At 37.6% G+C, this 25,068-nt stretch overlaps 2 protein-coding genes across 3 annotated transcripts; one reads left to right on the top strand and one right to left on the bottom strand.

The window, feature by feature from the left end:
• Positions 1 to 393: 393 nt before the first annotated feature.
• LOC149381234 (uncharacterized) lies at positions 394 to 2,242 on the bottom strand. Its single transcript, XM_089601885.1, has 2 exons — positions 1,617 to 2,242; positions 394 to 1,264 (listed from the first exon to the last, which is right to left on the bottom strand). Exons 1-2 carry the CDS (start codon positions 2,230 to 2,232, stop codon positions 552 to 554), a joined length of 1,329 nt encoding a protein of 442 aa, XP_089458011.1. The 5' UTR covers positions 2,233 to 2,242; the 3' UTR covers positions 394 to 551.
• A 17,398-nt stretch (positions 2,243 to 19,640) lies between these two features.
• On the top strand, positions 19,641 to 23,993 carry LOC149381233 (NAD(P)-linked oxidoreductase superfamily protein). Of its 2 annotated transcripts, none has more exons than XM_089602127.1 (9): positions 19,641 to 20,049; positions 21,567 to 21,651; positions 21,746 to 21,862; positions 21,930 to 21,994; positions 22,073 to 22,161; positions 22,257 to 22,336; positions 22,418 to 22,529; positions 23,438 to 23,557; positions 23,642 to 23,993. In XM_089602127.1, the coding sequence occupies exons 1-9, from the start codon at positions 19,749 to 19,751 to the stop codon at positions 23,825 to 23,827; spliced, it is 1,155 nt and encodes a 384-aa protein (XP_089458253.1). In that variant the 5' UTR covers positions 19,641 to 19,748; the 3' UTR covers positions 23,828 to 23,993. The 2 variants fall into 2 exon arrangements, with proteins under 2 accessions (XP_089458253.1, XP_089458252.1); XM_089602126.1 differs by lacking the exon at positions 19,641 to 20,049 and adding an exon at positions 20,339 to 20,742.
• Positions 23,994 to 25,068: the final 1,075 nt, after the last annotated feature.

Here is a 25,068-nt window from a genome sequence, read left to right as displayed (position 1 = left end):
TGAAATTGATAAATTCAGTGTTTAAAATGTTGAAAAGTAAAGAGTATATGTTTAGTGAATAATTAGTCCTTGGCCGTCAAAAGATTTCGCTACCGTTGGAGTGTTGTTGGGCAGCCGTCACCGATGGTCTAGTCCTAGATTGTCGAGCTGAGACAACCGTTGAACTTATCTTATCGATCTGAGTTCAATCCAGTGCTCCAGTCTTTCAGAGATGCTTATCCAATCAAAATATACGGTCGCAAATACTTCAATGTGACATAGTGAATTTCTAATACTTGATAGTCTTTTACCAAAAATAACAAAACGGAATAAATCCATATAGATAATAATTAACTCGTCATAAATAAGTTAAAATAATGGAAAAAATATGATAATATTAGAATTTAGACGGGTATGTGTATTGCAGTAATCCTCGCACAACAAAACACCCCATCGATTATGAGGCCACACCATGCAACATATTAAACTTTTATTCATATTATCCTCACATACGTTCAGCTACGTATATGTTATGTATATATAAGTATAATCCTCTCTCCTGTAGGCAACAATTAAACATTAGTGGTTTGCAGTGGTGACACGTATTTGGCCACCGCACAATCGGGCTCGAACAGCCCAGACGCCGCGAACTCCCTGTCGCCGCCGAGCACCGGCATAGCCACCCCCATCTTGATCCTGCTTACGTATCCCGGCCCATAAGTCCGGCCCAGAACGCCGTCCACGTCATCACCGAGCGAGAAGAACGTGAAGCTGACGTCGAGGTGGGCAAAGCAGTCGACGCCGTCGACAATCCCGTAGTTGTGGATCCTCGAGTCCTCGGCCGTGATGGGGACCACCCTTGCCCTGACCGAGAACACCCCTTCCACCTCGATCTCCACGGAGTTCACCTCCTCGCCGGCCGGTCGCCGGAATACGGCGGTGGGGACGGTTGGGGAGCGGAACTCGCTGCTGGTGCTGAGGGTGACGGGGGAGCCGTCGAGGGAGAGGGCGAGGCGGTCGACGGAGTCGTCCCAGGAGGCGGTTGGGAGGGCGGAGATTGAGAGGTTGTGTCGCGTGCCAAAGAGGACTCCGAGGGAGCGCACCCATGTGAAGTCGCGGGCCCCGGGCTTTGGGCCGGGCTTGCCGATGAAGAGAGCGTTGATGTGGAGACCAGCGTCGGAGATCAGGCAGAAGTGGCGGTCCCTCTTGCCGTGGAAGTAGAAAGTTAGGCCGTCTCCTCCCACGAACCGAGGGTCCTGGCACACCGCCCCGGGTCGATTGCATTCTAAGAGAAACGTTTCACAGAAATTATTATGTACAAGAAAAAAAATTATCGTAATGATAATTTATATTGGTGAAGCTAAATAGAATACCTGGTTGCAAATTAATGCTTAATTTCTGTGTCTCCAATTAAACTAATCCACATTATATTTTATATATTCACAATAACTTAGTCATAATGTAATTAGAGGATGCTAGTTTAGATCATTTTAGACATTTAGGCCAGATATATTGAAATTTTAATTTAATAATTAAGAAAATAATAATGTTGGTGCTAATTAAACTACATATTTAATATTTTAATAGTTAAACTATCATTTTAATTGAAGATAATCATTAATATTCTATGTACGTACCACAAACAGGACTGCAAATAGTGCAGTCCACTTGGCATTGATTGGGACAGGCGACGGGGCAGGTGTGTTGGACGCCGAAGCATGTCGGAAAATCTTTGTTCCGACACCTCACTCTCCTCCCCCCTGCCGCCTCTGACGTATCAGGCGGCGGAGGCGACTGAGGGACGGGGACGGGGGCAGGCACTAGCGGAGGAGGCGGAGAATGTTGATCAAAGGGTGGGGGCGGAGGCGACTGAGGGACAGGGACGGGGACGGGGGCAGGCACTGGCGGAGGAGGCGGAGAATGTTGATCAAAGGGTGGGGGCGGAGGAAGGGCGGGGACCGGCATCGGAGGCGGTGGAGGAGAGCGGCGGCGGCCGCGAGGTCTCGGAGGGGGCGGGGACGGGGACGGGGGCGGGAGGGAGCACACGGTCTCACACCTGGCGCAGTCGACGAAGCAGTCCCGGAGGCAGGCTTCGGGGCAGTACAGAGTTTTCTTGAAGCAATTAGGGTACCACTTGTCTTTGCATTTCACTTTCTTTGCTTTCTTTGGGGCGGCTTCACTCGGAGCCATGCTCAGCGACAGGACGGCTATAGTAATAACCACGAAATAACGGGAAATATTTGGGCCAGCCATGATGATTAGATTGCCTTCCTATATTTTGTTGGAAACAATATCAACTCGCTAAATTAAGGACGTAAAGAATATGTTCTTGTTTGGTCTCCTTATATAGATCATCGAACTGGTCTTCCTTTACGTGTGGAACGCTAAAAACTTACAGATGTTAAGCTACTTTAATCTTTAATTGAATCTGAAATTGCGATTATAATATTTTATTTAACGTAGTGGGGTGTCTTTTGATTTGATCGGTGATTGGTTGTTGGTATTGCTTTCCTCTGAATACGGCCGACTAAACTTTCAAAAGTCAAAACTGAATCTTGATAAGCACTTCTTACAGTTTAGTACTCTTCCTCACAAATGGTTGGTCACTACAAATTATAGTCCACACTTTAGCTGTCTATAAAAGTCAATTCTTCTTTTGGCCACAATTTCGTGGTTTGTGACTGGCCGTAGATAAATATTTAATCATTTCTCTACGATTTCACGCGGTTTTTTTTCTTTTTGTATAGTAACTTCTTTAACAAATTCATTGTACCATATATATATATATATATATATATATATATATATATATATATATATATATATATATATATATATATATATATATATATATATAAATACAAAATTATTGGATCCTCCGTGACAGACATGATTGTGACGTGATTTTATTTGGCAAACCAATTTTGTTAAAGTTGTTCGAGCGAAACTACAAGACGATGTTCAAGACTCGGATAACTTGTTCTGCACTGTCTTCCCTAAACCCTAAACTGAAAATTTCCCGATTTTCAATTAAGAGTATATTGTAAATATATTATTGGATATTTGGTTTCCGATTCTGTGAGATTCGCAAGAGATTTGTGAGTTGACCTAATAAAGCTCATTGTGGTCGAATTAGGTCACACACACTTGTTAGGCAAATTCACACCGCCTTAAAATCTAGAGCTAATCTCTCTGCCTTAGTGATCTACATCGACATTAGCTCTTGGTACTTTCAATTTTACGATCACTGTCTTGATCTGAATTTGTAAGTGCGTGTGTTTGCATTGATGTGCTTGATAATCTTCGGGAGAAGATTGAGTGAAACATAGAGAGAGGGTTTCTAATCTGAGAGGAGCTCGGATTTACATCCATTGGAAGAGTCAAAGACGGAGGTGTTTGTGGGGGAGTCATCAAACTTAATATTTCTATTCCTTTGACTAATTGATATGTTGGATTGTTTTCACCCCGGCGTATCAGACTCTCTGAGTAGGTGGTTTATCGCCGAACATGGTTACCAATTCTCTTGTGTCCTTTACTACTTCTACTTTGATTGTTTGCTTGTTTATCACTTTAATTAAAACTTCCTAAAACAATCCGTTGTTCCACCCAATATTTGAATAATCATTTTAATCACGTTGAGTAATTTCAATTGGTATCAGAGAAGGTCACTCGATTCACTTAGGGTGATTTGACTTGATTACTGACGTGTTTTCTTGTGTTAAGATGAACATGAAAGATGGACACAATATAGGTTGACCTGCACTCTTGGAAGGTCCGAATAACGGATTAGAACGGATGCAAGTTTTTCTGAAAGCGACAGATGATAAAGCTTGGCTGGCCGTTGAAAAAGGATGGAAGCCTCCTACAGTTACCGACGCAAAGGGAAAAACAATCACTCTTTTAGAGGATAAGTGGTAAGACACTACTAGAAAATATGGAATACACAACGGAAAATTTCCGTCGTTTAAGGCTTCCCCGACGGTTGGTATCCGTCGTTGATTACAGTGTGACCTCCCCGACAAGGAATGATTGAAGCTGACTCGTAGGCTCACACTCATTTTTTTAGTCTCATTATACATGTGGTGAACAACTATGTGACTTTCTTGACCAATTTGACTTAAACTCCTCGGTGATGTTATTGTCTTGTGTCTATTATGTCGTGGTGCTATACTAAAATGTGGTCTTATTGTGATTGATTGTTGTCTTTCTTTTGTGGATGATAAAGTTTGACTTATCGTTGTTGTATTTTGAGACGTGTTTAAAACCCATGGGTGAAAATTTTGTCAAATTTTCAAACTATGTTTGACGTGTTTGTTGTTTTTCCTGCTACATCATCAACAAGGTCTCTGTTTGCACATGTACTGAGAAGACGTGTTATAAATTATGGAAAGGGGAGAAGCCTTCTATCAAATATTTTCATATCTTTGGAAGTGTGTGTTATATTCTGAATGACTTAGATTACAGGCAGAAGCTGGATCCTAAAAGTGATGAAGGGATCTTTCTTGGCTATTCCCCACAAGTCGTTCCTATAGGGTCTTCAACAAGTGTTCTCACTCTGTAATAGATTCAGTTAATGTCACCATCAAAGATAGTGATGACCACAATGCTCCAGACTCTGAACAATGTGCAAACTTTGAATCAACCAACTCCACTCGAGTTGTTCAAGAAGTTGCTCAAGGAGAGACTTCTTCAACTCTTTAAGATAAATTTATTGGCTCATCCGATGATGAATATGTCCAGGACTTGGATGAGAAGCAACTCTATCAGGAGGCTTCCGGGACACCCATCCTTAAGAATCCAGAAGAATCATCCTATTTCTTCCATCATTGGTGATCCTCATGAAGGACGAAGAACCAGAGATAAGCCTGCTCTTAATTATCGTGATATGATTAATCATTCCTACTTTATTTCTAGCATTGAGCCCAAGAACATTAAAGAAGTCATTGTTGATGAATATTGGATAGCTGCCATGCAGGATGAACTTGGTGAGTTTGAACGAAATGTTTGGGATATTGTTCCATGTCTCGTTGATGTCCTGTCATTGGCACCAAGTCAGTTTTCAAGAAAAATCCGATGAAAAGGCAACATCACCAAGAATAAGGCAAGACTTGTTGCTCAAGGCCACTCTTAAATAAAAGGTGTAGATTTCGAAGAAAATTTTCCTCCTATTGCTCGTCTTGAAGCAATCCGCCTTTTACTTGGTTTGGCTTGTCATATGAACTTCAAGTTCAACAAATGGATGTCAAGAGTGCATTTCTGAATCGCTTCCTCAATGAAGATGTCTATGTTGCTCAACCTAAGGGCTTCAAAGACCCTCATCATCCTGACCATGTCTACAAGCTGAAAAATGCCTTGTATGATTTGAAGCAAGCGCCTGGGGCCTAGGAATGGCAACATGTACAGATAAGACCGAGTACACCTATTTCATTATCCGTACCTAATTTAATTTTTTACCCGTTGCCTGTACCCGTTTATCCGATTTTTTAAATGGGCCGGGTAAATAGTAGAAAATGTTGTACTTGCTACCCGTTTACCTACTTGACTAAATGGGTATCGGGTCGAGTATACCCGTTAAGAAAACATTAAAATGTGTCCTTTCTCTTTTTCGATCGATTCATCTAATCTTAGTCAATACACCACCGTGTAAGCTAAGACTGAACTCTCCTTTAATACTGGAATTATATTTACTCATCGTGACGAGTGTCCACTGATATAGTCAGTACGTGATCAAGATCCTCCAGGTTCAACCTGTATCGAGAAGAGGTAAATTATTCTGTTATACATTTCTCATACGTACGAGCCCTAAGCATTGTTGCTTCCTCAGTGAAAGATTCTCTCGAACGTTACTTACTTCGAGAGTGCGCGCAATCTATCGGTTCTGGAATCAACCCTTAGGTAAGAGAACGTTTACCTTTTTCCAGGAAAGCTGGATTCCGTATCTGTGAAACACTTCCCTTCTACAATCAAGTCTCGAGTTCCCAAAACATCTGTTTATGCAACCTCAATTGGCTTTTAACGTGATGAATCAAAGAACTAAGTAACAAGACCTAGAAGTCCATGAACACTTCAAGATTTAGATCAAGTCTCACTGTGACCATCATAGTGACTCTGGTTGGTGCGTCGTAACGGTCCTTACACGACATATCCATAACCAAAGTCTGTCCAGGTCGTACACTTACCACAAGTGTAGAATGCTCCCACTAAGTGATCAACCTTCACTCATGCTCGACATATGTGACTTTGGATACAGCTACCCAGGCTTGTATCAGTCACCGACCTTATTTTAGTTCACCGCCCGAACTCAGTGCCCAGCACGTGACTCATTTTAATACGGAGACTAAGGATTGATGAATGTTTGTTGTAACTATTTGCAATAGTAAATAACGCTTTCAATTCAAATAGATTATGAATGTCGAAACTTTATTTTATTAATATTTCAGTGAAAATTACAAATAAATCTTCTCGTGGGCAAGAATTCCTAACAGATGTTGCACCCGAGTCTGAACCAGTAAATATGGTTTAGCCCTCTATTCGAGATGGTACCTCTGACAATGTACTTGAGCCAGTTCATATGGCACAAGATGACGATGGTATGTGTGCTTAGTCTGGGGATGGTACTAAAGAAGTTCGTTATGAGCCTATTCTCTTTTAGATTCTCAATAGAGGTCACAATCATGGAGAGTCCAAGAAGAAGACACCTGTAAAGAAAAAGATCCCTGAAGAAGGAGTGTCTGATAGGGTAGATGGTGTTGATGAAGCTGTGAGAGACCCTCGAGATGAGGATGAGACTGAGAATGAAGAAGATGAAGATAGAGTATCCCTCTCACAAAAAGAAAGCAGTTGCTTCCAAGAAGAAGAAGAAGATGAAGAAGAAGGTTGACTAAGTTCCTACTTCTATTCCTGAACATGTGTCCGGTGCCTCTCAGAAGAAGAGGAGTCCTTCAAAGAAGAAGAGCCCTGCTGCTCTTTCAAAAGGTTTCTACAAGAGAGGTGTTTGGTTTGTTACCCAGTCATTTGCTGAGAGATGGGATATTGTGCTCAAGAGATCAGTTATACATGAGAAGACCTTGGCTGAGAAGAAGTACATTGTTTCTGAGATTGTTTCTCTGTTGAATGAGGTAAATCTCTTCTCATTGTTACTTTTTCTAAGAAGGTTTCTCTCCAGCTAGTCAGAGAGCTGATTGCAAACATTCATGAGAAGTTTGGAGATGAGTCTAGCTCAGACTATAGGTCTCTTACGGTCAGATGAAAGGAACTGTCCTTCTCACCTGTGTCTATCAATTTATTTTACGGCACAGACTCAATGGAAGATTTTCAGGGGGAGCAAGACTCTGACAAGATTGCTCGTGCGTTAACCAGGAAGGAGATGAATGGATGGGTAGATCAGAACTTGCCTTCTACATGGATGTCTACCAAGTTCTCTCTGCTCCATGGCATTGCCATAAAAAACTGGTTACCAAATATTCATAGAGGATCAGTGAGCAAATTCATGGGTCAAGTCATGTATGCTATTGGCCTGAAGAGAAAGGTAGACATTGGGCAGATCATCTTTGATCATATTGCAGCTCATGGAGCCTCAGGGAAAGACAACCACCCTCTTGGGTTTCCTTCTCTGATCTATTAGATGGTGATAAGTCAGAATCCTTGGCTGAAGGCTTCTGATGGTGCTCTTTCTTGAGAGCTTTTGCGCTTCAATGCCGATCTCAAGTTATTCACTGAAAAGCATGCCAATGATATAGAATAGGTACCTGTTGCTCCAGATGTTCAAGGAGATGTTGAACCATCCTCCTCCTCTGTAGGTACATCTTCTTATTCGTCTTCTGCTATGAAGCAGAGGATTATCAAGCAGCTTGACAGAGTTGTAAATAAAGAATGTAAACATAAAGAAAAAAGAAAAATAATAGTTTATAACTTTAAAAAACTGCTATTTTGTAGTAAAAACTTTGTCTAATATCATCATAGGCCCCAACGTAAATAACCTTCAAATTTAAACATAAGAGACATTTGCTTTCCGTGGGAATTGAACTTTCAATATCTTTCAACATCTCGCAAAGGTCACCTCAAAGACAAGAGGTCTTGCCACTCATACTAAGTCATTAAAGGTAATTCTATAATGATATACACCCTATTTATAAACTATATAACAAAGTCTGCAACAAATAATTGCATAAAGATCAAAAGCCCCATAATCACTCATGTCGGGACGTTTAAATATTGGGCGGCTAGAATTTGAAAAATTCACCGACGCTAAAAATCAAGATCACCCAATAAATCGTCTTAAAATCTCTCAATCTGACCGTTTTGAACCCCGTGTAATATAGATATGTTCTCCATTTCATATACAAAAAAAAATTATAAAGGAGTTACCTTTGTATAGTATGCATCCGTTTCGCCAAAGCTCCAAGGTTAATGGCCGCTTAATAAAGAATTAGCCTATAATTTCTAATTTAGCCTAGCTAACTTCCTACAATCAAATTAAAACAAAACTATAAAGATAAGTAACCATGGGTAATATTTTATAAGGATACTATATTTTATTACTCAATGAAATGGAAAGCGGAGTTTTCCTATTGTGATTAATATACATAATTATTTATTACCCAAATTTTTTGTATATTTAAAAAAATTCTTGATTAATTTACAATATACATATATAAAAGAAAATTCACAAGCATCATCTGCACATCGCGGAGATGGGCAGGAGGACGTTGATATCGTACACAGTACAACATAATTACGAACTCTATATTAAAAATAATCTAAAAAATGCGTAAATAATGCTTTCTAAAAGAGAAGTGCCGTCAGTGAAGAGAGGAGGACACACATCTTGTTTAAAATTGTTTTCTCATAATATTTTTTTTAGTAATATGCAGCTTTGATTGTATAAAATGACCGTTTAATGACTTCACAATCTACTTTTTATACGCATGCATTTTTTTAAATCTTATCAATTAGATGTTATTGAGTGATGCGTTGGAAGGGAAAGGAAAGGAGAGTAAGGAGATCATAATAATGTGTAGGGGATAATTTTCCCCCAACAAATTTGAGAGTGGAATGACTTTTAATATGTGTTGAATTCATCCAAAACATAGCATGATAAATGCATGAGAGTCACTTAAAAGCATATTGTTTGTATCTACAACTCATTGCCTTGCCTCTACAAACCAGTTACATATTGGAATGTGCATTTCTCTCATGTCCCAGATCTCTCTCTCTCTCTCTCTCTCTCTCTCTCTCTCTCTCTCTCTCTCTCTCTCTCTCCCTCCATGGCCTTGTGCATTCTTGAAGAACTGCTTGAAGAATATTTGAAATCTCTGTTTGATGAGGTGATATATACACATATGGTGGTGCATTATCCATTGTATTTTGTTTGATGTATATGCATATAGTTCTCAATCGGACTTGTATGTATGAATAGGTATTGATTAAGCTTTCCATTCTTTTTTTTTTTTTTGCTCCCGAATTCCATTCTATTTCCATTCGTTAATCAAGTCTTATCTTTTCAAATGTTTTTTTTCTTCTTTCGTTTTTGTTAAGATTTATTTATAGCAGATGAGAACATGAACATTTCCATTTGAACTATTGCTTTAGTACATACGTTTTTGAACTATTTAAGATCTATATTACATAAATAATTGGGCGAGCAAATTTGTAGTTCCAGATTCAAGTTGTCAGATTCCCATTATGAAAATGAAATTTACATAGCAATTATTATATGGAGCTTCACTTCCCTTAAAAGTCTTGTTCTTTTGTCATTTTAAAATAAAGGAATAAATAATGTTTTTCAAAATCCACCCAAATAACAAATCAAATGTATTTCTTAGTCAAATTAGATTATTTGATTTTTGAATTGGATTAGTAATTTCGGGAACATATATATGATGATAGGGAGTGATAAATGAGAAATTCTCAGAAGTTCATTCATTAAAGATCGCAAAAGGACCTCAGTATGTTGTTGATTTGATTAACACATATTTCATTGATATTGAAGAACTCTCATCGGAAATAGAAAGGATAATGTACACAATACATACCTACATAGATATATATATATATATATATATATATATATATATATAACTCAATTTTTGTCCGTGGTTGATTATGACCAATTTCTCTCTTGTCATGCTTTTTCGTAGAGATTTACATGAAGTTGAATTTTTCAAATTGGCTCAGCTATCTCAAAAGGTTAAGGACTTAAGCTCAAGGTACTTTTCTTTTTAGAGAAATAAGCTCGAGGGTACTTTACTTAACATATGTTCCATCTACGAGAACATTCTATGTAATAATTTTGGTCATATGCAATGTAAGAATAATAAGTTAATTATATTTTGATAAAACCTCTAGTAAAATAATCAAAGTCTAATTCTCAGAATGTTATAGTTACTTATTGTGTCAATTGCATGGTCGAATTTATATGGGGTAAATTTGTTCTTGATTGAATTTAATTAGTTGAATATTTAATTCAATTATAAAATTTTGGCAAGTCATGTTTAATTGATGTTACCAACGTATATATGTTGTATTATGCATTATGGATACAAATTGGTGGATGGGGAGACGTGCATATAGCCTATTTTACCCACTTTCTTTATAGTTCAAGAAAAATAATTACCGAATTACTAATTTATTTTATCCAGCACACGTTAAACAATAAAGCTCCTATAAGCATATATCAAACATATGAAACAACAAAAACTCTATTCAATAGGTAACTAGAATTTGTTGGAGGATAATCTCACATTTATTCTGTGCGTGAATGGACATGTATTTCTATATCGGTTGGGTCTCTCCACTTAATATCAATTTATTATAAGTGGAGTGGTGCAACTTATATATAAATAAATGTTCATTCACACACACAACCAATGTGAAATTGTCCCACTTCAACACTCCCGCTCACGAATAGCGTGACCAGGTTGAGTAACAATCTTGTTTCTCTCTATTTTAACATGGTATAAGAGTCTTGTCCATTCACACAATTTGAATTTGGCCCGGCCCACGCAAAGAGTGATGAGGGAGATTGTTACTTGGCCTAGTCTTGCTATGCGTAAGGGGGATTGTTGAAGTGGGATAGTTGTTTGGTGTAAATGGACATGTGTTTATATATCGGTTAAACCTCTCCACTTAATACCAGTTGATTTTAAGATTGAATCTAACAGAATCAACTCATCTGGTAAATTTAATTCACCAATATAAAATTTTAATTTGGCAACATATATTTTTATATTTGAGTAGTTAGGCTGTAATTTTAAACCGCTTCTTCGTTAATTAATCAGGTATTTTCATACATATTGTGGTACAGTGTTGGTGCTGAACAGGTGGGGGTTTCATGTTCAGATCTCATTCAAGCTTGTTACCAAATGAAGAAAATCAAGTTAGTTTCTCATGCTATAAATATATTTTATCTCTAACTTATGTAAATCATTCATCGATATTCTGTCATGGAATGAAGTAAAAGAAACGTGATTATTGTCGTTATATACCTAATGAGAGAATGATTATTAATGTTCCTAAGATTAGTTTTACACCAATAACTTTTATTATACGAATAATATCCCAGATTTTCCCGAGCCCTAATTTTGATGAGGATTGAATATGGTCGGACTCGAAACAAGCTGGACTCCTACATTCAGGTATACATTTTATTAGTTTTTCTATGGCATAGATTGTTTGGCAAAATAATTTGTGTTTAAGTTGTTTGAGTGAAGCTGCAAGAAGATGTTCAAGACCCGAGTTACTTGTTCTACTATGTTCTCTCGCGCGAACTAACACTGGAAACTTCCTGTTTTCATTTTAGAATATATTGGGTATATATTATCGGATATTTGGTTTGAAATTCTGAGAGATTCGCGAGTGATATGAGCCTTGATCTAATAAAAGCTCATTTGGGATCGAATTAGGTCATGGTCTCTTTGGTTACGTAAATCACGCCGCCTTATACCTTTAGCTAGTCTCTCTACTCTGGAGATCTTCATCGACAACTAGGTATTGGTGCTTGTATTTTTTCGAGTCATTCCCTGATCAGAATTAATGAGTGCGTGATTTTGCATTAACGTGCTTGATAATTTTTGAGAGAATATTGGGTGAAACATAGAGGGAGAGTCTCTAATTCAAGGGGAGCTCAGATCTACATCCATTGGAGAGGTTAAAGACAATGGTGTTTGCAAAATGGAGTTTGTCAAACTTAATATTCATATTTCTTTGACGATTGATTATAGTGGATTGTTTGTACTCGGATGTATCAGTCCTCCTGAGTAGGTTGTTTATACCGAACTGGATTACCAATTTAAACGAAATGATGTCTGGGATCTTGTTCCATGCCCCTCATATGTAAATGTTATAGGCACTTTGTTGATTTTCAAAAATAAATCCGATGAAAATGGAAACATCACCAGAAATAAGGCACGTCTTTGTTGCCCAAGGTGATTCTTAGATAGAATGTCTGGATTCTGAAGAAATCTTCGCCCATGTTGCTCGATTAGAGGCAATTCGTCTTCTTCTTGCTCTTGCTTGTCATCTAAGGTTCAAGCTCCACCAAATGAATGTCAAGAGTGCTTTATTGAATGGATTTCTCAGTGAAGAGGTTTATGTTTCTCAACCTAAGGGATTTGAAGATCCTCATCATCCTGACTATGTCTATAAACTAAAGAAGGCCTTGTATAGCCTGAAATAGGCGTATAGTGCTTGGTATGAGAGGTTACCTATGTTTATAGTGGATCATGGCTATGCTCGAGGAGGAGTAGACAAAACTCTTTATGTGAAAGACATTAGGTCAGACTTCATAATTGCTCAAATTTATGTTGATGATATTGTGTTTAGTTCATGTTCGCAGAAGTTGGTTGAACAATTTATTGAACAAATGCAAAAAGAATTCAAGATGAGCATAGTTGGGGAAATGCCCTATTTCCTTGGTCTTCAAGTCAAGCAGAAAGATGATGGCATATTCATTTCACAAGCAAATATGTTAAGAACTTGGTGAAGAAATTCGATATTGAGAAATCCGCTCACAAGAGAACTCCTGCTGCTACTGAAGTCAAGGTCATCAAAGATGAAGATGATGTTTATGTTGATCAGACTCTCTATAGAAGTATGATTGAGAGTCTCTTGTATCCTACTGCTAGCAGACCAGACATCTCTTATTCAGTGAGAGTGTGTGCTAGATATCAAGCAAATCCCAAGGAAAGCCATCTAGCGAATGTCAAGAATAATCAAGTATGTGTGCGACACAAAATTATGGCCTCTGGTACATCAAAGACGCTAGTGCAACTCTAGTGGATTTTTGTGATGCAGATTAGGCTAGCAGCGCTGAAGATCGATCGTAAGAGTACATCCGGATGATGCTTTTTCTTGGGGAATAACTTAGTTTCCTAATTTAGTAAGAAACAAAATAGCATATATATATATATATATATATATATCTCTCTCTCTCTCTCTATCTCTCTCTCTCTCTCTCTCTCTCTCTCTCTCTCTCTCTCTCTCTCTCTCTCTCTCTCTCTCTCTCTCTCTCTCTACAGCTGAAGCAGAGTACATAGCAGTTGGAAGTAGTTGTGTTCAGATATTATGGATGAAGCAGATGTTGTTGGAGTATGGAGTTGAACAAGATTTCATGCCTCTTTATTGTGATAACAAGAGTGCTATAGTATCTCGAAGAATCCAATCCAGCACTCGAGAACTAAGCACATTCAAAATAGACACCATTTTATCAAAGATTTAGTGGAGAAAAAGGTGATTGAATTGAAACATGCGGCCACAGAGAAGCAATTAACTGATATTTTCACTAAGACCCTTGACAGCTCTCAGTTTGAAACACTTAGATCCTCATTGTGTCTTTGTGTAACTGAAAATTAATTTTCTCAGTTTCTATCCTTCAATCTGTGCCTACAAGTCTCAGTCTTGTGATTGACGTTGAATTAAGGGGGATTGAATTTCTACATTGGTTCTCTAAAAGAAAGTTTTTTTTTAAAGGGGTTATTTTGGGGCTTGTATTTGGACGGTTTTGGCTGAATTAATGGGTCTTAATTTGATTTGATTGAGGCTCAGATTGTTGACACGTGCACGGATCATGGAGAATGTCATCAAACCGTTCCCACTTCTTGAGAATACTACTCTTTACCTTTATTGCCTTGTTCGATACTTTCTATCTCTTACTCAAGAAAGTTCTCTCAAAACCCTTGTTCACTTCTCAGAAAAAAAAAAATCCTCAAGTTCTTTTGATATTCTGTCGATATATGAGAAAATGAAGGCTACTTGCGCTCAGAAGCTTGGTCTTGTTCGTGGCTGTGGTACTGTAGGGGTTGGTTTGATGTCAGAGACGCTTGTTTCCCTCTGAACATGATCGTCGATGTCGCGAGTCTGGAGAATGAAGCGAAAGATCCTCAGATTGCTCAGAATGAAGTAGAAGGATCTGGTTCTGGTCTCAATCAAGTATACTCTAATCCCGATGTTTCTCTTGGTGTTGTTGGAGATGTAGTCTCTGAACCTATAACGAGTTCAAATGACAATGTTGTTGTAGTTTCAGGTACATGCAACACAGGGAGGAAGAGATTCCATCGATTCCTACCCTTGTGAAGCAGTTATACCTCCATTGAAGACATACACCAAGAAGAAGAAGAATTTGACCAAGAAGTCTTCGCCCACGAAGAAGTTGTCTGAACAAGTGATTCCTGATATTAATGCATCCTCCAATGTATAGGAAGTTCTGCTGAAGAAGGTGGTATCGAGCCTGAACCAGTTAATGTGGTTCATCCTTCTGTTGGAAATTATCTCTCTGAGAATGTCCGCGTGCCAGTTCCTATGGCCCAGGATGGAGATGTCGGTGCTCAGCCTGAGAATGGTGTTGAAGAAGGTTCCCTTGAACTTGTTCTCTTAGAACTTCTCAACAGAGGTCACAGTGATGGTGAAGCTTTGAAGAAGAAGGTTTCCTAGAAGAAGTCCTTGAAGACCTCTGCCAAGAGGAAGTCCCCTGAAGAAGACGTCTCTGAGAAGAATGTTGTTGATGAAGAAGATATTGAAAGTGATGAGGAGCCACACTGGAGAAACAGATAATACCCATCTTGGAAGAATAAAGACGAAGAAGAAGAAGAAGAAGAAGAAGAAGAAGAAGAAGAAGAAGAAGAAGAAGACGAAGAATAATAATAATAATAATAATAATAATAATAATAATAATAATAATAATAATAATAATAATAATAATAATAATAATAATAATAATAATAATAAAAATAATAACGTTGAACAAGTTCCTGCTTATGTGGCTGAACAAGTGCCTGGTCCTTCTCAGAAAAAGAGAAGTCCTTCTAAGAAGGAGAGTGCTGGTTCCTCAGGTTTAACAAGATAGGTGTTTGGTTTGCCTCTAAGTCCTTTGCTGAAAAGTAGGATATTGTTCTGAAGACACGAGAAGATCCTGCCTGAAGAGAAGTACACTGTTCCAAAGATTGTCGATCTGTTGAATGAGGTCAATCTATTTCTCACTGTTACTTCCTCCAAGACGTTTTATATTTAGCTGGTTAGAGAGGTAATTGCAAATATGCCTGAGATCCATCTAGCTCAGTCTATGAAACCCTTATGGTCAGAGGAAATGAGGTGTCCATCACTCATGGGGCCATCAATGGTTTCTATGGTACATATGTTGTTGAAGTCTTTTAGGGGGAGCAAGGCTTTGACAAGATTCCTCGTGTTCAGACAAAGAAGGATAGGTCGTATCAGGTAGATCAGAATCTGCCTTCTACAGATATGACCACTAAGTATTCACTGCTTTTTGGTATTGCTATCAAGAATTGATTCCCAAATCTGCACAAGGGAGCAGTTAGTAAGTTTATGGGTCAAGTTATGTACGTCATTGGCCACAAGGGAAGGGTTGACATTAGTCAGATCATTTTTTTTTATCAAATTATTGCACATGGTCCTTCTAAAAAAGTCAACCACCTCATTGGTTTTCCTTCTTTGATCTATGAGTTGGTGATTGCTCAGCATCCCTGGCTCAAGGCATTTGATGGTGCTCTGTCAGAAGAGCATCTTCTCTTCAATGTTGATCGGAAGTTTTTTACTAGAAAGCACTCCAACAACATAGGGGGAGTATCTGCAGCTCAAGAAGTTCAAGGAGATGTTCAACCATCTTCCTCCAGTGCAATTTCAATATCTTTTGTTCCCACTGCAACAAGGTAGAAAATTATCAAGTAGCTTGAGTCTGATATCAAGGATAAGACTGCAGAGATCAAGAAGCTGACAGTATCAAGGTTTAATCTGACTACACTCATTTGCGACATCAAGTACCCAGTTGAACAAGTTCCTACTTAAGATGAAGTACAATAAGAAGATATCCCCGCTGCGTAGAAGAATGTAATTCTCTTTTTTTTCACTTTTCTTTTCTTTACTTTTCAGTATTTTAAGCATCTTTTGTTCTCAATCTAGACTCTTATATTTCCCTTGCTGGTCTTTTTTGGTTGAGTGCTTGCTTCTTTTATGGGTTGTAATAGCTAAATTTAAAACCATGCTATATTTTGAATTTCTTGAACATGATAATATTACTGGTTATTGGTTTTTGCTCGAAGCACTCTCCGCAGTGTCTGTATGTTTTGCAAAAAAATGCCAAGGGGAAGATTGTTAGTTTCTCTGTGGCATGGGTTGTTTGGCAAAACAATTTGTGTTTAAGTTGTTCGAGTGAAGCTGCAAGAACATGTTCAAGACCCGGATTACTTGTTCTACTATTTTCTCTCGCGTGAACTAAAACTTGAAACTTTTTGTTTTCAGTTTTAGAATATATTGGGTATATATTATCAGATATTTGGTTCCGATTTTGAGAGATTCGCGAGAGATTTGAGTCTTGATCTAATAAAGCTCCTTCGGGGTCGAATTAGGTCATTGTCTCTTTGTTAGGTAAATCACGCCGCCTTATACCTTTAGCAAGTCTCTCTACTCTGGAGATCTTCATCGATAACTAGCTATTGGTGCTTGCAACTTCTGAGTCATTCTTTGATCAGAGTTTGTGAGTGTGTGTTTTTTCATTAACGTGCTTGATAATCTTCAGGAGAATATTGGGTGAAAGATAGAGAGGGAGTCTCTTATCCGAGGGAAGCTTTGATCTACATCCATTGGAGAGGTCAAAAACGACAATGTTTCCAAAAAGGAGTTTGTCAAACTTAATATTCATATTCCTTTGATTGATTATAGTGGATTGTTTGCACCCGGATGTATCAGTCTCGCTAAGTAGGTTATTTATACCAAACAGGGTTATCAATTCTTGTATGTCATTATTACTTTCTGTTTGATTGTTTATCACCTTTATTAAAATTGGTAAAAAGCAATCAATTGTTCAACAAATTATTCTACACGCTAGTTGAACAATCATCTTAATCATGTGTAGTAATTACACATTTCAAAGAGAAACAACAATATTTATATTTAAATTTCTTTTCCAACTATTTTTTCATTATATAAACGATACTCTTTATGGTAATGATTTCAACAAATAAAAAATTCATATTATACTAATTAACACTAGGCAAAGGAGTTATATCGTTTCGTCATAGCACATGTGATTGCGTCAAAGTTGTAAAAAGAAGGAAAACAACAAAATTCAATTAAAAAAAAAATTAAAATCTACAAAATTTATAAACAATAAATTGAAATTTGCAAACAAAAGAATTTTGAATGAACATCCAAAACAAAAATGACAACAAGGCCATATATATATATATATATATATATATATATATATATATATATATAACTTGCATTTCCACAAGTTTGAAACATTCATGCATTGATTAAAAAGTAATTGAATGGCTCTAATAATGACATTGATATATTGCAGATGGAGCGTCGAATTATGAAATCGGAAAGCATGAAATGACAAATATGAATGTCGTCGTTGTACATATGACTTGACGCCGAATCCAATTGATTGGATTGGAAGTTGGAACCTAACAATATTCGTAGCTAGTTTTATGATAACCTCGTTAGCTTTATTTTTTATATGAAAGATACAAATATTTAAAAAATAAAAATAATAATTACATTGTTGTTTAAAAAAGTTCAGCAACATACTAATATGAAATGTTTAGTGTCTAAGAAAAGTTTACAATGTTGTTTAAGAAAAGTGTCTACTCAATATGATAATCGTGCGTTTTATAAAATATATTTATTACTGATATGAAAATTTTTAATTTATCACTGAGCGGCGAGTGTCGCACAACTTAAATAACCAACCACTGTGACCAATTATCATTCATTTATAAACATTGTTATGTTGAAATTTGAATAATTAGCATGTTGAAGACTTTAAAAATGATAAAAATACCTCTAACTGCATTATAAACTAAAAAAAACATCAAATTTTTTGAAAAGGCATCAAAAACTATAGCAAAGCTTTTGACAATTCTATATAACCACCGAAAACTTTAGAAATGATCGAAAAATTCTTAGACACCATCAACTATTATATATTTTGTTCTAATTAAATACATTAATATGCATATTGAACATTATTAAATATAATTGATTTTAAAGGTATTTTTATCATTTAAAATTGGTGTAACACTAGTCCTTTGACTTCCACTCGCCATCACCGATCTTTGGTATCTAGAAACACATGCTTTCTTAACAAAATTCTTGCATTTATGAAAATATTCAATTCTTATTTAATTTTTTTACAATTTATTGAGTTGATAGGTATTCTTATATTTTAAGACATCAAGTAGTGGTTAGTTATTCAAATTTTTATATTATAGCGTTAAAAATGAGTTATGACCATAATAGTTGTTGATGTTGGACTTCGTCCTCAATCAAACGAGAGAAGGATTTGGTCCAGTAGAAGTTAGTTGGGCCCAACCCCATATATTTGTCGTTAGCAAGTTCAGATAATACGTCAGTCCGTCAGAAGATTCAAATGTCAGCTCGAGGTAACCGGAGATACAAAGCTCGTAAGCCCGATCGATCAATAGGTCTCCAACGACAGATGTCCTAAGATGCAGTAGTGAGTCCCAACTGACACACGATGTGTCCTGAACGGTCCGAAGTTCACAACCTCATCTTTCCAGACTATAAATATATGACAATTAAGCCTATTTGGGGCACGTTATTTTCATTTATTATTGTCTTGAAATTCACATCTTTGTACTATTCTTGAACAACCTTAATACAAATAGCCACGAGCTGATCTTACATTCTGCTTTTCATCTTTATTTAATTCCCGATTCGTCAAGAGTTCAGATTTGGTCTTGTTACGGAGAATTGATGCCCATCTATAAATCTAAATCGACCCGTTTCCAATCGTGAATTTGTCGTGACTGTTTTGGTGTGATTTCTCACATCAGCAATAGTTTTATTCAAGTTTCTTTGATCTCACAGATTGACCACTGTCATTAATTTACATTTTCATAAAACTCATGTTTTTTAAAAAAAAAAAATTATGCTTTCTGAAAATTTTCGATGTTTATTTCATTATTTTATACTTTTTCGAGTTGATATGTATTTGAATAATTTTAAATCTTAAGGTTATGACCTATTACAAATTTTCACATTACTAGGTTGAAAAATGAGTTATGATCTATTATATTATTTTCTTATCCGAGTTTATATATATATATATATAAAAACAGGGGTATATTGGTATTTTAAAAACATGAACAAAATATTGAATACACCCGAGTGAAAATTAGAAAAATGATTCCACTACAACCCGCCTCTGTCTTATCCTTTTTCGGAAACGTTTCGCTACTTCCCTCTCTTCGCCTCGAACTCAAAACGTTTCTCTTCACGTCTCCAAAATGGCGTCGGCGACGACGATGAGTATCGCCACCACCGCCGCAATCCACGGCTTCGTTCGGAACCCACCTTCCAGATCGACACGTGTCAGACTCTGCTCAAACCCGGTCGCGGAATCGGCGGCGGAACGAGTCACGACGACGACGCTGAAGAGCGGAGGCGACTCGTTGGAGATCTGCAGAGTCCTGAATGGAATGTGGCAAACCAGCGGCGGTTGGGGAAGAATCGACCGAAACGACGCCGTCGACGCTATGCTCCGCTACGCCGACGCCGGTCTCTCCACCTTCGACATGGCCGACCACTGTGAGTCCATAAACGCTCTGTCGTTTCTTGCTTTTCCACGTGTTCTTCTCTCACTCTCTCCTTTTGCGTGGTGTTCGTAATTAAAATAAATAAAAAATGAAACTTTTCTAGAATGGGGCAAAATTGTAATGAAATTACAATTTTGCCCCATTCTAGAAAAGTTTTCTAGAATGGAGCTTATTTAAGTCGCTGAATCCAAAAGAGGAAGCATATCGTAAAGGGAAAGAGCATTGATACTCACAGGTGTGGGTGGGTCCCACCTGCTATATATAATTTTTGTATCGTAAAACAAAGAACAAAGAACGAACAAACAAACGTGTGTGGTGTTTTTAGAGAGGGCATTGATTGAGTGTGTAGAAATGGCAAAGCTGTTGTTACAGACCAACCAACTAGGGTTAGGAAAGTTCAAGCTTGGTAGCGGTGACGAGTTTTCGGCCAAAAAGTGTAACGAAACGAGGTCATCGAGAAAAGTGCAGCTTGGTTGCAGTAGAAAAGGATCGTCGTCATCGGCGATCGAGTGCGAACGATCGAGCGTGCTGAAGAACGGCGGTGACTCGGTGGAGATATGCCGCGTGGTGAACGGAATGTGGCAGACAAAAGGCGAGTGGGGTCGGATTGAAAGAGACACAGCTGTTGATGCCATGCTAAGATACGCCGATTTGGGCCTCGCTACTTTTGACATGGCTGATATTTGTACGACACTCATACTGCTCGACAAATCCTCGTATACTTCTAAAAAATTTATCTTAATGTTTTATATTTTTAGCCCAAAAGTATATAATTTTTTTATATTTACCCCTCCTGAATATTTATTTTTCTAATATGTCCTTTATAAATTTACAACTTTTTTACCCCAAAATTATATAATACCCTCCTGAATATTTTGTTTCTCTTACACGCCCTTTAGAGAATTTAAAAATATATATATATATATATATATATATATATATATATATATATATATATTTGCCCCCTGGGCTACAAATTCTAGCTCCGCCAGTGTATATGCACAAGTTGGCCGGGGGTTTCGGTGGTAAAGGAATAAAAATATTGTTTGTTGTGTGGTTCTCCGGGTATTGATTTGTAATATAATGTTGGGTGAAGATTTTAGCATGCTATTTTTTTTTTGTTCTCTTGGAGTGCGATTCTTAAGCTCTGAACTTACTGTTGATTTGGGTGCTCTTCGGGTGTCGTGTTTTTCAACCAACTTCTGTGCTTCTAATATATATATATATATATATATATATATATATATATATATATATATATATATATATATATATATATATATATATCTTGAAATGCTTCTAAGATTATTGAGTAATCTTGCAATATGAATTTGGAATTATTAGAATTTGAAGTGAAGTTAGAACCTTCAAGTTACATTTTTGTTTGAAAGGTCGTTAATTTGCATAGGAAATCAGTTTTCATGATCATTGACTTGGTTCTCTAATGTCAAAATTAGTGTACTTGAAGTTGCTTTTTTTATTTATTCAATATTTTATTTGACCTTATAGATGGACCGGCTGAAGATTTGTATGGGATCTTTATCAACAAGGTTCGTCGAGAGCGCCCGCCTGAGTTCTTGGAGAAGGTCCGAGGGTAAGTACTTTTCTTTTCTTTTTTTGCTTTTGTTACGCTATGGTATAATAGTCGGTAAGACAGTAGAAACTAATTCCAATATATGGCCGTGCAGTCTTACGAAGTGGGTACCATCACCTATCAAGATGACGAGTAGCTATGTAAGAGAAAACATTGATCGTTCCCGGAAGAGAATGGACGTGGATTCATTGGACATGCTTCAGTTTCATTGGTAACATTCAAAAGAGCACTCGGTTTCAGTTGCCTTGTTCCCTTCACCTGATTTGTTTTTTCTTCAGGTGGGATTATGCGAATCGGGGGTACCTTGATGCGCTAAAACACCTTACTGATCTGAAAGAGGAAGGTGGATTTAATATGCTTGTTGTTAATCCACATTTTACCATTCGATTCCATTAGCATTCTGACGCAACTTGTGCAACAGGTAAAATTAAGACTATCGCGTTAACGAATTTTGACACGGAAAGACTCCAAATAATTCTGGAAAATAACATCCCCGTCGTAAGCAATCAGGTAAGATTGAAGCATAGCATTCGTTTCCCGTTCTCTTTTACGCCGACTATTTTTTAACGCACCTAACGATTCGTAAATATATATATTTATATTAGGTGCAACATTCGATCATCGATATGCGTCCTCAACAAAAGATGGCGGAGCTGTGTCAGCTTACTGGAGTTAAACTCATAACGTCTCTCTATCTTGTCTCTCGTTGAGTTTGGTCTCTCAATAATCATTATTCTATTAAATTCATGATATTGTGCGAATGCAGGTACGGCACAGTGATGGGCGGTCTCTTATCGGAGAAGTTCCTCGACACCAACTTGTCTATTCCCTTTGCAGGTCCACAATTAAACACGCCATCCCTCCAAAAGTATAAGCGAGTATGAATTCCTTCAAAACCCCTCTCTTGTATTACCCACTATTATAAACTCTTCGTTCTTAGCTGCATCGAGTCCACAAACTCTATATGGCAATTATTAGAGTTTTGGTGACCTGAAAAGGTTGGTCTGGACTAAAGGTGGGCATTTTGACCGGTTAAAATTAATCGGTTGGTCAATTCGCATTTTGGCCGGTTAAAATTAACCAGCTCGTTAATTTTAACTGGTTTTTCAGTTAAAATTAATCAAACAGTTAATATTAACTATTTTTTTTTCAGTTAACTGTGGTTAACCAAGTAAAATTAATGAAAATATATATCCAAAGGTCAATATGTTTAAACGGTTAAACATTCAAAACGGTTAAAGGTTAAACCAGTTACCATTTTGCCCACCTTTAGTCCGGCCCGAAAAGTCCACGGTGCAACAAATATGACATTAACTGGGTTGTCAGATTGGGCCGAGGCCCAATCCCGATACCCACACCTACGTTCAGAAAGGGTTTCGTCACTCTCTTTGTCATTTTCCCCTCTTTCGAACTTCCTCTTCAATTGTAACCTGCTTTTGACAAACTGTCAATAGTTTTTTTTTTTTTTTTTTTTACTGTTTTTGGTTTCATTTTACTGCTTTCTTGCCGTCGATTTCAAACAGCAGCGACTACCCATATCAAAACTATATTATAATTACTCGTAAAAAATTATTATGTGCCCCTGAACTAAAGTTCTAGATCCATCTGGGTAAAATAATCTTTCACATTTCTGATTAATCACTAACAAAACAATGTTAATGAATTTGAGTTGACTTGAATCGGTCAGCGTGGTATGTCGCTGGCAAAGAAGTCTGAGCTATGGGCCATATATACAAATAAACACGGCAAGCTCATATTAAGTTCCGTTCTATAATACTTGTTGCAGATGGTTGATGCTTGGGGAGACTGGAAGCAGTTCCAAGTTCTACTTCAGACACTGAAGCGCGTGGCTTCAAAACATGGCGTCTCAATTCCAACCGTGGCCGTGAAGTACATACTAGATCAGGTAAAATAACCCGAAATTCCCCGAGTCTCTGCTGTGTTAATAAATATAGTTTTGAGTGACGATTTTGTTGTTGTGGCACTTCAGCCTGGCGTTGCTGGGTCGATGATCGGTGTGAGGCTCGGATTGTCGGAGCACATACAAGATGCCAATGCCATATTCTCGCTCTCTCTCGACGAAGAAGACGTAAACAGCATTAAGGAGATCTCTCGAAAAGGTAGAGATCTCCTCAGAGTCATCGGTGACTGTGGAGACGAGTACAGGCGTGCTTAACTTCATCAATATGTGAATGTATGTACTACACAGAATAACTCAAGAGGAGTCGAGTTATATGCGTTTCTTCCCTTTAATTCTCTTTCCGCATTTTGGCTGGAAATAAATGGCTAATGGAACATTAGAAAGATTGTAGTAATAATAAATAATTTCCATTGGTCAAGAATTTATCATTCGATTTGTGTACTTACAGAGCACATGACATCGTTTCATTCATCAAACCTTTTGGTTTTTTATAATAGGATAAAAGACAGAATTGCCCCCTAAACTATGGTGGTTATCGAAATAAACCCCTCAAAGTTTTAAAACTCGATGTTTTCTCCTCAGTCTTTGTGTTGGTATCACTAATGTCCTTCCATCTATTATGTAGTCCGGACGTCCGTTAAATCAAACCAGTCCAGAGTGTTATGTGTAATTTCAATTTCTTTCTCTTCATTCTTTTTGGAATTCTTCTTTTTATTAATTTTAATTTTTATATCATTCCGAATAAAGAAGGGAAAAATAAAAGAATTTTGAAAAAACCTAAACGAGTAGAAATGGCGAAATCCCATGGGAAGAGAAAATCCCCAGAGAAGCGGTCGTCTCAACGACTGAAGATGAAAACTTCTGCTTCAACATCGACAAAGACTCCCTTGAAATCGCCGGCCAAGAGTAAATCCCCTCGAAAGTTCCCGGTGGAGTCTCCGACGCGGTCATCGCCACGACTGACGAAGACAACTTCTGCTGCAACATCATCATCCCCGGCAAAGACTCCGTCGAAATCGCCGGCCACCTCGAAATCCCCGGCGAAGAGAAAATCCCCAGAGACTAGACAGTTGACGAAGAAGAAAAAATCGACTCCAAAAAAGGGTTTTACGCAGCCTCATACAGAAGACGTTTTTGGTATGTCAATACAAACATTAAAGTCTAAATAGGGTTTGATTTTGGGGACCACACTTTAAAGATTCTTGGTTTTGTTTCTTTCCTTTATTTTTGTCCCCTTATTTGTTTTGTTGCTTATTTGTTGTCGGAAATTTTGAAGAACTGTGGGTCCATAATATTATTCATGTGATTTGGGGTTGGTTGGTTGTGGAGTGATAATAATATATTTCATATTCCATTCTTTGTTTATTTCTACAGATGCTTTGGTCAACAACTTTGTACTCAATATTTACTATGAGGGGTCGATGGTTTTTGAGTCTGGTGGGTGCAAGTACGTCGGTGGTAGTGCAGCACATCTGGAGTGTGTGGATTTGGACAGG

Source organism: Urtica dioica, chromosome 11 (assembly GCF_054948205.1).
Source record: "Urtica dioica subsp. dioica isolate 48M chromosome 11, U.dioica_male_clone48M_v1_H2, whole genome shotgun sequence".
Classification (NCBI taxonomy): Eukaryota; Viridiplantae; Streptophyta; class Magnoliopsida; order Rosales; family Urticaceae; genus Urtica; species Urtica dioica.
This window is presented reverse-complemented; position numbering and strand designations above follow the sequence as displayed.

Coding starts and splice junctions, on each gene's coding strand:
- LOC149381234 (XM_089601885.1), bottom strand. CDS start 2,232: ATGGCTGGCCCAAATATTTCCCGTTATTTCGTGGTTATTACTATAGCC. Junction 1,265..1,616: donor TATTTGCAGTCCTGTTTGTG/GTACGTACATAG, acceptor CGTTTCTCTTAG/AATGCAATCGACCCGGGGCG.
- LOC149381233 (XM_089602126.1), top strand. CDS start 20,409: ATGGCAAAGCTGTTGTTACAGACCAACCAACTAGGGTTAGGAAAGTTC. Junction 21,995..22,072: donor TACTGATCTGAAAGAGGAAG/GTGGATTTAATA, acceptor CTTGTGCAACAG/GTAAAATTAAGACTATCGCG. Junction 22,337..22,417: donor ACTGGAGTTAAACTCATAAC/GTCTCTCTATCT, acceptor GTGCGAATGCAG/GTACGGCACAGTGATGGGCG.